Source organism: Cyprinodon tularosa, unplaced genomic scaffold (genome assembly GCF_016077235.1).
Source record: "Cyprinodon tularosa strain WSP-4 unplaced genomic scaffold, ASM1607723v1 ctg15, whole genome shotgun sequence".
NCBI classification, from domain to species: domain Eukaryota; kingdom Metazoa; phylum Chordata; class Actinopteri; order Cyprinodontiformes; family Cyprinodontidae; genus Cyprinodon; species Cyprinodon tularosa.
This window is the reverse complement of record NW_024038331.1, coordinates 2,166,749-2,180,586: the sequence shown is the minus strand read 5'-3', so window position 1 is coordinate 2,180,586 and position 13,838 is coordinate 2,166,749. Positions and strand designations below refer to the sequence as shown.

Sequence of the window (13,838 nt, the reverse complement as noted above, 5' to 3'; positions counted from 1 at the left end):
CTTTAAGGAAGCAATAGTTAATAAAAAAACAAGTGTTTCAAATCGGATAAGGATGATTCAGACACAGTGAGTTGCTGTGCAGATACTTTTGAAGGATGCAGAGACTTCTTAGGTATTATGAGACTATTGAAGGAAGCCAGCAACCCTGGGAACTCTCATATGATTGGCTCAGGAATCAGGAAGTAAACACATGTTACACAGAGGTTGTTCTGCACTGTACATCCTGGTTTGAAAGGAAACAAAGTTGAACAAAACATTTTTGATAAAGAGGATCTATTGTTTATAGGTAAGGTCAATCAGAAATAGTGGTGAAGATGTTCATCCCCACCCAGCCATATATGTCAGTTATTACACACTCTTAGGGGTTCTGTTTAATGTGCCAATAGTTTTTTTTTTTCTACCAAATAATAACACTTATATTAAAGACTGATTTGTCTAGATCTTTCAGTGTGACATTAGTACTTTTGCATAAAAAAAAGTTTTTAAAAACTTATTTTATTAAATGTTGCTGGTAATGTAATTTGAAATATTTACCTATCCACTGTGTGGATTTTACAAGACATATTCTAAAGGCAGAAATATTAACATCTCATGATTACTGGTGGTGAATATTCATATGTAACATAAACTATATCCTAAAGTTTAGGATATAGTTTATAGTAGTTTATAGTTTATAGGATATAGTTATGAGTGTCAGACAGACAACGGTAGCACAGTACCTCAGCAGCCCCGGCTACGTTCAGCTGTAGCATGCCTTTCCTGTCTTTCTCCTCCATAGCTGAGTACTGGATAGACTGGACCTGGTTAAAGTTGGCTAAATGTGTGGGCTGAAGACAGATAAGCACAGGAAAAAAATTTTTTTTCAGATGTTCATCATATTATAAGGACAAATAAAATAAAAGAAAAATCTCAAATAAAAATGAGAAGAGTGTGAAGCTGTTGCTTACTGTTGATCCCTTATCAGTAAGGTAACTGATGCCTTCTTCTGGCCCGATGGCCAACTCTACCTGGATCACCCAGCTGGACTGTAAGAGATAAGAGAAATGAAAGAAGAGACTAAAGGACCTCTGACTGTTTGCATGCAGGACCTGATGCCACCAAAAGGGGTCAGTCTAACACAGTTCAAAAATAGCTCAGTGGCACAAAGAGAGAAACCGACCCTGACTTCTAAAGGAAAAGGTAGGAAGCACATACCCCCAGGGCGCACTTAAAGAACTCCTTGTCATAGCGGTACAGAGGTGCCAGTATCTCCAGGAACTTAAGGATGCACTGTTCATCATTCAGATTGGCCACTTGCTTAAATGTTTGCTGAATCAACTTCCGCAGAGTTTTGGCCTAAAGAGCAGAAAAACAATAAAATGAACAGTCATTAAAGGTTTGTTTATATCCTTGATGCTTAAAAAAAGGAATAAAAAGCAGAAGAAAATCTGTTAATTTAGGATGAAGTGGAGGTAGTCTTTTTATCTTCCTCCATTAAAGTACAGTGACAGACATTGATTGACTAATAGCCCACTCTGTTTCCAATCAAACTGACCCCTGCACTTCATTCACAGTTCAGATCGATAGCTAAACAGAGACACACTGTGGCTGTTAGTAAGAAAATTAAACATCATGAGTCAGTCTGCTCGGTGACAGTTTCACTTTACACATAATAATCAAATCTTTCCAGGGTAGATTGTAGAGTTGATCTAATACTGCTTTTTTCTTTTATTCTGCGCAATGCCCCCACAGACAAGACAGACGCCAGGAAATCCTTCTAGGAACAGAAATATAATTTAAAATCCTATCTATTCTTTGTAACCACAAATAAAGATGATCAACACAGTTGCAGGAAGTCAAACAAATGTAGCTCAGAAGGCTTACACATGTGGGGAGAATTAACATACATGCATTATTATATAATAAACATTTTTTTAAAAAAAAGCTCAGCTGAACTCTGTATGGAGAAAACATGTCCTGTTCTGCAGATTATAGCAGAGATCAGAGGAAGATATAAAGTAGGCCGCTATACGCTCAATGTGCAGAATGCTGCCATGTTTATGAGCTATAAAGCTTGAATGGCAGGTATTTACAGACTGCAGCTGACAGATGGAGGAAGCCTGGAAAGATTCAGAAAGTTATTCTGAAGAAAGGATTGTTGGCATTTTGATTTAGTGACAACCTCCGAGTTATTTTCTAAGAGTTTCTTGAACGTTAACTACACCAAACTAATTGATCTGAGATAAAAGCTTGTTTGCACTGGATTTCTTTTTAGGGTGATAGAGAAAGAAGTCAGCATCACACTGGATTCCAGTAAAATATAGCAGCTTTTGGTTGGAAGGTAAAAAAAATATAAAAAACAAGAAGCCCGTCCAATCATTTTGAAATACAGTGCTGTACAAATGTATTATTCCACTGTAAACACTGTAAAGACTACAGTTTTAAAGATTACACGGTGCTGCTGCCAGCTGTCCAGTTGTTGAGCCCAAGGGAATCAACACACCTACACACACACACACTCGTGTGTTATCTCTTGCTATCCTTATGGGGACTTTAATTCATTTTGAATTCATTTCTATGGCCTAACCCAGACCCTTACCCTAAGTTTGACCATTACTAACACGTACCCAACCCTAACCCTAATCTAAACTCCCCTAAAACCCAGAAAGGAGAGTTCTCCCAATAAGGACCAATCGTTGGTCATAACAGGTACTTCTAAGTCCAAACAATAAAGCATTTTCCTGTGAAATGGTCCCCACAATAAAACAAATTCATAGCCAGACATGAACAGTGTTCACCCATCAACAATGGCAGATGTGAGCCTACCCTTAGGACTGCATGTTTTTTAGGTCTTCTTCATGCTCCAGATAGGATTGCTGTTGTAATTCCTAGAATTCCACCACAAACACAGAAATGTCCGCCCTTCCAGAGGGGAAGCGGTTGAGCTGGCTATCAGCCTACCCATCACCATACTTACCACAACTACACTGAAAAGCCGTCCAACTACCACATACTTCTAATTATTATTTCTCTCTTCGTCTTGAATAGTTATTGGTGTAAACAATGTAAAAACTGGTTAGGCAATGTGAATAAAATCTATGTGGCTGCAGGACCTTGTTTTAAGGTGTTTGAAGCTTCACATTTAGATTTTTAGTTTGTAAAGTAGCTTTTATTCTTTAAATGCTGGGTCACAAATGCTGAGTCTCCATTTAAATGGAGTTTCTGTTGAAATTAGGCAACAGTGGAAAAACACTGATCAACTTGGTATTTATTTTCTGCATGTGATACAATTTAACAAGCCTATGCTGTAGCTGAGCATTTCAGAGTTGAATGAAACCAGATTAACAGGTCCCTTTTGTAAGAGGGTCTGCAGGCTAAATTAGCAGTGAAAATGTTTTGAATGGGTGAGTTTAATTTCTAAATTCACTCAGCGCTATAATTTGTTGGATAAAAACTCTACATATGAACTGACAAATCAAAGATAAATCAAGTGATTTAGTTTAATATGTTAAAAAGATAAAAGGGATTATAGTTTTTTATTTATTGACTGTGCCATATTCTGTGCAACATATGTATATATTGCACAGTATATATTGAAATATCTGTAAAGTCAATCCACCTGTATATAAGCCATCCTGATTGTACATATATCACCTCAAATCTCTGTGTTACTCCCTTGTATTTTTTTTATTTATTTATTTATTATTTTTATTTTTTTATTTATTTTTATTTATTCTTATTCCTAATGCACCTTTTCCTCCTTGTTTGCACCTTCTTTAAGTACTATGCCAATATGTAACCAGTGAATTTCTCCGCTGTGAGATCAATAAAATTTTTCTTAACTCCCTTTTGATTTTCTTTTTCCATTATCATCCAGAAATGGAAAACAACAAAGTCAAATTCCATACATGTCAAAAATAAAACATAATGTTCATCCCAAATTTATAATAAATATACAATTGTGAAACAAATGATCTTAATTTGTTGTACTAAAGATTTATTCAAGATGTCATTAATTAGCGGTTTATGTTCACACTGGATGTGCTTTGGGCAGCAGAAGCAGGCGTTATACATGCAAATTCAATGGTTGACACACATCAAGGCGCACCAAAAGGTCCTGCAGCGCGTCTAGAGCAACCTGTATACCTGACAGCAAAATATGTTTGCTTTTATTATTCTGGTGTCTGCAGTTTATACCACATATCTGAAAAATGCTAACATCTACTTCCAGCCTCCACAAACAGTAGAAGGAAAGTCCCCAAGAGGCGACCCGGCCTGAGGCAGCTACTGCTGGTTTCCAGGTGACAGCGCACCATCGCTATGTGGGGATCTTAGCGGCTCAGACAGAAAAATAATATTTGAAGGCAGGATTGTAATCTTGATGAGCTGACTACAAAGACTATTTTTTATGGTGGACTTTCTCGCATAAAAGTGTATTAAAACTACTTTTTAACCCACTTATCACAGCAAATATAGCAAAGCCGCTTTCTGCCATTGAACACAGGAGTTTTGGTAGATTGTCAGCATGTTCTAACCCTTTACTGTTCTCTTTTACATTCCTGAATCTATCTATCAAGAGGACAAGATAATGAAGCCACTTTAACAGCATGGTTGGTGTTTCAATATGCTATTCATCCGACAAGAGAGACTAGCTTTTCAAATCAAGCTGTGGCTGGTTCAAACTTTGATCTCTAAAGGTCAGCTTCACTAAACCTGCTGCCCAGCCTGTCAATACCAATGAACAGACTCTACTCTTTACAACAGCTAACATAAGATACTGTTTACTACCGCAGCCATCTGCTCTGGGCTGAGTGTGTTTGAGTAAGTGAGCAGAGTCTATTGAGGGAGAATAATCCCATTAAATGATCACGGTTCCCTTTAGGCAGAGTGAACCACCGAAACGTATATGACAGCTGCGCTCCCTCCTTTGTGAAGTCCCCCCAACCCAGAAAACATCGCACACATTAACACAAGCGCACGTGTGAATTATAACAAGCAGCAGAAATGTGATTTTAGTTTCCCACAAGAACTGCTTCATCTTTATTGAACTGGTGTCACCATATTAGAAAAAACGAAGAAGGTGATTTTTTTAGCCGATTATGAAATAACACAATAGAATCAATAATAACAGTAGTCTCATTATAGTGGGAATTTCTGATGATTATAATAGCCCAACTTGGCCATAGCTGCACATTTAAATTCAATAGATAACTGGGCAACATATGAATCATTACAATATTATTGTGATACTTAAATTCCAAAGATCTGCTTGGATGTAACACATTAAGGGTCCTATGTTTTTTCATTCTCTGCAGGTTGATATTGAGCTTTATATTCAGGCAGTGAGGTAAACTTTCCCTGTTTTGGATTTTTGACATTTTTCATGCAAAACTCACAAGATCAGGGGCAACATCATGACAACAACAAGGAAATTGCAACCTATAATCTTCTAACAAGCACGGATTGATTGCTAGGAGAGGCTAAAATAATCCTACCCTGGGTTCACTACACTTTAACAGGTTCCTTCCTCTCAAACATCATAAAAATATTGCCATGTTTTCAATAACTGGCTTTAAGAAATACATGTGGCTGCATCGTTTCATACACATCAGCTACAATACCAAAAACAATTATTCACATCAATGGTTATATTTGATCAATTTGACTTGATTTTATGCTTCTCTAATCAGTTGTCAACTGTCCTCAGTTAGTTGGTGCTAAACAAATAGGCTGCGGCATTATTAAACCATTAGGTAGGAACGGCTGTAGATAGTGTCTTTAAAATCAGTTAAAATAACTAAAGAAACATCAAAAAGACAACTTCAAGATTCTCTTAGTAACAACATGAAGACTAAAAGGTCTGGGTAAGAGTAAAAAAAACAAAAAAAAATTAAACCCAGAAATGATCGCAACGTTTCAGCGGGTGTGGGTTAGGGTAAATATAACTATAAATTATCTATTAATTTAATGCATTTTTTTTCTTTACAAATAGATGTTTCTTTTTATTGGATCAAGTATTCAATCCTGTCTTCCATGCGATTAAATAACTAAACTTGCTATACTTTTATCCTTATACTTTCTGACTCTACGCAATTTTGCAGCCAAAAGAAACAGCTTTAACTGGAGAAATCCAAGGTAATGCTTGGTGAAGAGGGAGTAAAAGAAGGTCATGTAAGTAGGCAGGTGATGAGAGGGGAGTCAGCCTTGCTCTACAACAGAGGAGGGAGAATAATGGGGGAGAAGCTGTTCCCCGACACCTCCCCCTTCCTTCTCATTGTTGAGATGAAAGAGCAGGTTTAACTCTGACCTAAAGGTCATACACACACACACAACATGCATAGATACACGAGCGTGCCCAATCACAGACTCCGTCTGTAGAGCATCTGTCTGCTCGCCTGCTGACATCAGGACCTTTTCGGGTCACTGGGACTTTAACACTGTGAAACCCTCAGACACACAAAGATGTGCCCATAAACACGTGCCGTAAATTTACACTGTTTACCATAAAACACATGCTAACAGTATAAATACACCAACACGATCGAAACCTTTTACTATAATCAAAGCAGTTCACACTCTAGTTACATAACACTTTAATATAATTTTAGGTTAAAACTTTATAAATGCTCAAAGCCTGTTTAATTGATTACTGAATGATATTTCTTCTATGTATCCTCTTATCAAAACAAAAAAAGCTTGCTTTTGTACCTGCTATCCAAATATCCATATGTTCAAAGCTTAAGAGGAGTTTTTATCAGTTCTACCTTGTTTGTTTTTCTTAGAACCAGCCAAAATTTGCTGAAGAATAAATAAACAGATATTTAAATCTGGCTGAAGGAAGACCTTTCTTTATTCAAGAGTGAAGCTGTGGAGGCACATTTCAGCTATAAAACTGCTTTAGAAACTGAGCCGCTCTACTGGAACAGATGGAGCCCTGTCACACCAGCTGCTGAGAGTCAAGAGTGCAGTAATTAAGGTGCGTTTAACTGTAGGAACAACCAGGGTCATTTTATTTATTTTTTTTATTTTTTGGCCCCCTCCTTTTCCATTGATAAACCGCATTAGCCAGGTAGAAATGCACCCTATATGACAGGCACTGTAAGAAGGTAGCCAGTGTTTGCACTAACCTGAAACTTTAAGGTGCAGCTCTGTGCAGAAGGCTGGCAAACATCTGAGAGTTTGAACTGGAATAGTATTTAGCTATTCACTTTCAAACTTAGCATCTAATACCTCTAACTTTTATGGTTATTTTGACCATTTATGAGGATTATTTGCATGTTTAAATAAGAAAGAAACAAAGCAGATTAACCTTGGGATTAGAACTCCATGTGTTTCGTAACAGTTAAGTTTTAGGCTCTAGCTACTGAAATCCCCTTTTTACCTCAAGCCTCCTTAAACAGAACTATTTCTTTAGAGGAATCCACTATTAGTGGAAAAATAGTCTGGATTTCAATTTCCTAACCAAACGTTAATCCAGTTTCATAAGTATGAGTCTTTCACAGGTTTATAGTTAAGAATTAATATCAAGCCAGGAATTTATTTAAAAAAGGGCTTAAAGCTTTGCTGAATAATTTTGTCACTCTAAAGCAAAGAAACGTAATAATTTCACAAACTAGTACTGATAATATGGAGAAAGACCTTGCAGTAACCAAGGAAATATTGTTTAATGTTGCATATTTCCTCTAAGTTTAGAGAGATTTTTATCCTGTATCAGGTGGTCTCAGAATTCACCTAAAAAAGTTACTAACAATACATTGGTGTCAGCGCAATTCATTCAGTAGTTCAAGATTTTTTCCATAAGTTTACCGTCTTCCAAAATATTCACGTCCTAAAATTGCTTTGCTATAATCAAAGATTGATGCTTTAAAGGCCTGATTTCAGTTTTATTTGCCTCTATTGAATCAGACTAGCTGGTGGGGTGTTTTCCCTTTTCCACAGGCTCCAGATGGGCTGGTTCTACTTCACTTGGGTGAATTCTAACCTTTCCCATATTCTCCTGAGCAGATGCGATCGAGGCAGAGTGGAGGTGAAATGTGACATGAACAGACTCCTGTCCACTGATTGTCCATAAAAACAAAAAGATAAGAAAACTCTAGAGTGACTAAAATAATATTTAGGGCCACCTTGATCAGAGTATGTCAAACTGATATATTTAGTTTTTACGATTTTACGAATCGTAAACCACAGTGGACTGCTGAAAGAAAATAAAAAGACATTTCAACTTTCTGAATTAGTTGCAGGGTGGGAGCTGGATTAAAGAACAACCTCAATCAGTGTTGAGGAACACAAAACAATCCACCTGATGCCAGAGTCCATATAGCAGACAAGGAAGTGTATAAATAAATCCTCTCTAGATCTCACCATTTAAGAGTCCAGCGAAAGTCAGCTATGGTTAGTAGTCGTCCTGTTTGACCTGATGCATTCAGCCTGATTATGTGCAGCTGCTCTCTGTCTGCTCCCTCCCACCTGAATTTCTAAACTAAACATTCTGGAAAAGCAAAAATTGATAGCTTTAAGGTTATTCAATGATACGGTAAAAAGGTGTGTTTCTCATCTTGCAGAATGAACTGAAATTGCTGTTATATAACTGGATTATATAACCTTAAAGCATTTACTTTTTGTTTGTTAGACTTGTTTATTCCAAAATTTGACAGTCAGGAGGAGGGTACAGGCATAAAGAGTCAAACTGGGGAAAATGTTTAATCTGCATTGCACGAATATCCAATTCGCCTAAGAAAAAAAGAAATCTCCTTAATAATTCCCCCAAATGTAACTATTTATATAAACTTTAGAGCAGAGAGCAGCGTCTGTCCTCTCAGTATCTGGTACTCCTGTTTTACTACTTAAAGTAAACAGATTAACAAGCTTATTCTAGCTTCTGCATTTCATCACTTTTTATTATTGTTCTGTTTGAACAATAATAAAACTAAACTGGGAGCAGCAGGAATGGTGGAAACACCAGAAGAGATGAAGGTTTATGGTAAATAAATTCCATGAGAGGAATCATAAAGGATAAAAGAATTAGACATTCAGTTGCAGAACAAAATAAATGAGCTTTTGATCATAAAGGTTAAATTCGCTTTTTTTACAAGGACTGTCAAAGTAAAATGAGAATACCCAGACTATTTAAACAGCTTTAACCACAATAATAAGGACCCCATATCTCCTTATATGGACAAATGATCTCACCTTGACAGAGTCCAACAAATCTTTAGGGAAAAAACGCCTTAAACCAACGTCTTTCCTGAAGAGAGAAACAGAGATATAGATCAGAGTACTGTGATTACACCAAGTATTTTAATTGGCTCACTTTTCTCTCTTTATCTGATCTCAGCTGTCTATGTTCCCTCTGCTGAGACACAACATTTACAAAACAGACCCCATAAGACAGGTAACAGAATAGAAACAGAAAGATTTGTCAATGTGCTGACTAAAGGGCTCCATCAGTCTTCTCTGGAAAATGGAGATAAAGTCATAAAATTACAGGGAGAGAGGCAGTGATGCAGGTCAGAGAGGAGAAAGTGAAACCTTAGTGACAAAGAAAGATGAGCAGGGCTATAACAGGAAGCGAACTAATGACTCATACTCCTCAGAGGAAAATATGAGTTCTCCAAGGAGGAGGGACGAAAGGAGCGAAGAGGAAGGTTACGTCATCTTTTCTCCAACAAAGGTCACATCCCCAATCGGTATTATACAGCCACATCATTATAGTCCTAAATCTGTGTGGAAATGGACCGTCAACACAAGATATTCTAAAAGACCTGTTTGATTGCAGAGAACAGCTTTATAGACTAAATCAAAGCTGTATTTACAACTGCGTTAGGGCGTCCAATATAATAAAAATGATGAGTGAACATATTTGGGTTTTTTTAGAATAAGAAATCACAAAGAAAATCCAGTTACCGGATTAAAATATTCTTGTCTCATTGTCATAGTGGACAAGTTAAAAAGGGATTTTTACATCTTTGACCTGCAGGATTACATAGCTTTGAGCTGAGCAGCTTTTGACAGCAATTAGAATGAGTTCACATAAAAAAAAGGTCTAATATGGGCTTATACAGTTTATATACTCATGCCATCACCATGTACGGCTCAACAAATAGGATGGATATGATTCAGATATCATAAGGCTGATTTTGGGGAGATTAAATATCCAATGACTGCGAAGCCTCTAAACCAGAAGGAATTCAACCTGACCGATCACTAATATGTGAAGAAGCACCAAGAAGCTGGTTGCTATCAGTGAGGTGTTTGAAAATAAAGCCAGATCATTCATTATTAGATAGCTTGGAACAGTGTCCTGTCTGGCAGGGTGGCAATAAGAATAATTGTCTTGATGCCAAAAGGAGCCCAACAGATTTTACTTTCACAAGTGTAGCGGTATCGCAATTGCCATACTGCTCCACTTGTTTCATGTATATAAATTGCTTTATTATAATTATGCAGGGAGTTTTACAGTTCATATGGACACTGCAATGTAAGTGGAGCCGAAAACCAGAAGAAGAAGAAGGAAAAAGAAAAAGAAAAAAACAGGACAAAAGATGAAAGAAAGAGGAGATAGGAAGGGGACAATGACAAAACATTTTCAGTCTGCTTCAACACCTGTAATGAGATGGAGAAAAAAAAAAAAAAAAAAAAAAGAAAAAAGAACAGCACAACCAAAAAACATGGTACGAGATATACAATAAAGCAAACACCTTGAAACTATCGCTAAAGTAATATTATTAAGTCTGACATGTACTCTGTGTTACCTGAAGATATGAATGTGGGGTTTCTGTTTGGAAGTGAATCTCTAAGTACCTGAAGCCTAGCACCTGTAGTTGTTTGTGAGGGTGAACTTGTGCATGTAAAGTTTTAACCATAGAAAAAATGCTCAATAGTGGTTGTGGAGAGCCGGAGAGGCACACCCCCCAGAGCACTGAGTCCAGCGCCGGGAGACCCAAAGCCCCAGGCGCCCAAGGGGACCCCAGAAGCGAAGGCACCAAGGCGGGGCCAGCCCCGGAAACCAGACCCCACCAAGGCAGGAGGAGAGACAGCCACGAAGAAGCCCCCCAGCCACCGCCATGCCGGTGACCCGGGGAGCCGCGGGGACGAGTCCGCGGGCCCCGCCGGCAGCCGGCCACCCCGAAGTAGGGCCGGGCACCGAACACCAGCCCCCCCACGGCGCCGACCGAAACGCCCCAGCCCCACAGAGCACCGAAACACGCCCCGCCCCCCAGCACCAAGCCCCGGCGACCGGCCGCAACACCCACCGCGACCGCACCACCCAGGAAAACACTCAGGCGGCCCCGCCCCCGGCCGGGGCCCATGCGCATCCGCCGCGAACCGGCCGCGAGCGCCGCGGGACCCCCCCAAAACGCCCCCCCGGCCAAAAGCGCAGCCCCACCCCACCAAGACCGATGCCAACAGCGCGCAACGAAACACACCGCGCACAGAATCGGCCCGAGAGCAGAAAAGCCGCCCGGCGCAAAACCGCAAGAAGAGCAGACCGCAGCTTGGATTATTCTTAAACATTTTTCCAACCAAATAATTATTCACAAATAAAAGAAAAGATGCATTGATCAGACATTTTGAACAGATTTTCATTTCTGTTAAGCAGCATTTAAATATATTTTTATTTTAGACTAGATTCTGAGTAATTCTAACGCATTTATGATAGGAGCAGAAGTGACCTCATGAGCTTGAGCAAAAAAAACAGGGCGTAGAGATTAGCATAATTAGCATTGCAGGTCGTTCTAAAAATATTTTTTCCTTTTCGAATGATTATCAATCTTTGTCCTTTTTTTAACTCCGGCTTCGAAGTCCCCCCTTTACTAATAACACACATCGAGGAGTGGTGTTGTTGTTGTTAGCTATACCTATTAGCAGCTAGCTTGGATGCTTTCACTGATCGAAAAAAGAAGGCCGATCATCGGCCAGGGCTAATTGATCAGAAAAGTTATGCAATTCCAATCAGCTGCTTCCTCAGTGCATTTCTAATCATTTAAAAAACAAATTAAACTAAAAGTATGAATAAATGATTTATCAATCAGTGACAACATAATTACCAGCAGCTAATCACAAAGGTACAACTGGAAATCGAGTTACCTAACAACTGTTAGAGGAAGTAGGTGTGGGTTAAATTCAGTAAGCCACAAGGTCACTGGGAAATACAACAATAAAATCATCCAATTATATAAGGGGATTTTGTTTTTTTTATCACAGATTATTTTAAATATAGGCGGCTAAGGACCAAGTGAAGCTAGCAGTGTCATAAACCAGTGTCATTTTTGTCTTCAACTATAAAACAAGGACCCAGCAGTCCCTTTGCAACTGTGCTTCCTCTCTTCTCTCTTGCTTGTTTTAAATATCCATGACATTATATCTTTTCTAATCATCGGAGGGACAGACTGCACAGACTGGGACTAAGAGACAAAACAAAAGAAGAGCAGCTTGGAGGGAAAAAAACAGGCATGCAGAATATGAGAGCAGGACAGAGAGAAAACAAAGTGACTTCTTTTGGTGAAGAGACTGCAGACATTCTTCCCTGTTAATTGGAGGGCTCATTAGGCTGAGGTTCAAAGGGAAACATTTCAATTGTGACGCTGCAGCTCATTAGAACCGGAACATGTCAGAACCGGGTCCAATTTAGACCTCACTTTGTTCATTCTTTATTCACAGCCACGATCCCAAGAACCCAAACTGGGACAACGCAGGAGCTAAACATGGAGGTAAAAGTGCTGCTAGAATTTAGTGTTTTCTTACCACAGCAGCTCATTAAGGGACTTAAATTTTTCAGTGATATGCACAATTTTAACCACTTAATGACTCTCAGTTCAAAAAGAGAAGGCTCAGACTCCCAGGTACATGTAGAACCACATTGTTGGGTTTTTCTTCATCAACAGGAACTTACTCCAGTAGTTCATAGTTAGACTTCTTGTCCAGAGCATTTCCTCTCATCTCTTTGAAGAACCTCCTGGAAGTGGAACAAGTAGGACACTAGAGTGAACAAAAGCCAGATAATGGATGCCAAATCTCCAACACTATATCCAACGATAAAAATAGATTTAATTTTCTTATGAAACTTTTTTAACTGCATTCAGAATAAACAGGCTTCACTGAGGTGCTGTCTGAAAACGGAACGGCTGTTGCTTTAAATAATGAATTACAGACACTGACTAATGTTGGCATGAGTTATTAGTGCAGCTCAGAGGCAGATCGACTGATATGGAAACGCTCCAAGTAAACCAAACTGAATCTTTGTAAAGAAAACTGCTGCTTCATTTTGAAATGCACATCTTACCTGATTTCCAGACAGCCCAACTTGAGAGCTACATCTTGTTCCACCTGATCTCCAAACTGTGTCATGTAGTCATTTTTCACCTGAAAGAAACACAGACATCTATCACATTTCATCTTACAAACATGTCTAACTGACCCAGATCATTCAAAATCAAACAATAAATCTTCCAACACTGCAATATGCCTTAGAACTGGCACCAAAAAACATAACTACAAACCTCAAAATGTTAAGATTTTGTCACATCACATCTAAAAACTTATTATATCTTATTTGTGAATAATTCACTCTAATATTAAATGACTTTAATCCCATTTCATTGTATCTCTGGCTTTATGTTTAGGGGGTGTCCTCCCGGAGGATGAACCAGGCTGGTTTTTTGTTGCCTCTAACAAGTTTTTTTCCAGCTTTGCTCTGATTTACCCTTCATCCATCTTTCCATTAACTCAGATCTGGTTCCCTTTTCATGTGTAAGAAAAGACTCCTCACAGCATGAAGCTGCCCCACCATGTTTCCCAGTGATAACGGCATCTACTTGGTCAGCCTAATTGACAGATTCCTGTTACCCACAGTATCTTGC

At 38.7% G+C, this 13,838-nt stretch overlaps 1 protein-coding gene across 18 annotated transcripts in view; it reads right to left on the bottom strand.

Moving 5' to 3' along the window:
• Positions 1-13,838, bottom strand: part of ptk2aa (protein tyrosine kinase 2aa) — a 95,975-nt gene that overhangs the window by 40,729 nt on the left and 41,408 nt on the right. For all 18 annotated transcript variants that reach the window (XM_038279404.1, XM_038279405.1, XM_038279397.1 and 15 more), the window contains 6 exons: positions 13,262-13,341; positions 12,872-12,934; positions 9,169-9,223; positions 1,195-1,335; positions 948-1,025; positions 720-827 (listed from right to left, as the gene is read on the bottom strand). In XM_038279404.1, the coding sequence (XP_038135332.1) occupies positions 720-827; positions 948-1,025; positions 1,195-1,335; positions 9,169-9,223; positions 12,872-12,934; positions 13,262-13,341 (525 nt within the window). The remainder of the gene's footprint in view (positions 1-719; positions 828-947; positions 1,026-1,194; positions 1,336-9,168; positions 9,224-12,871; positions 12,935-13,261; positions 13,342-13,838) is intronic.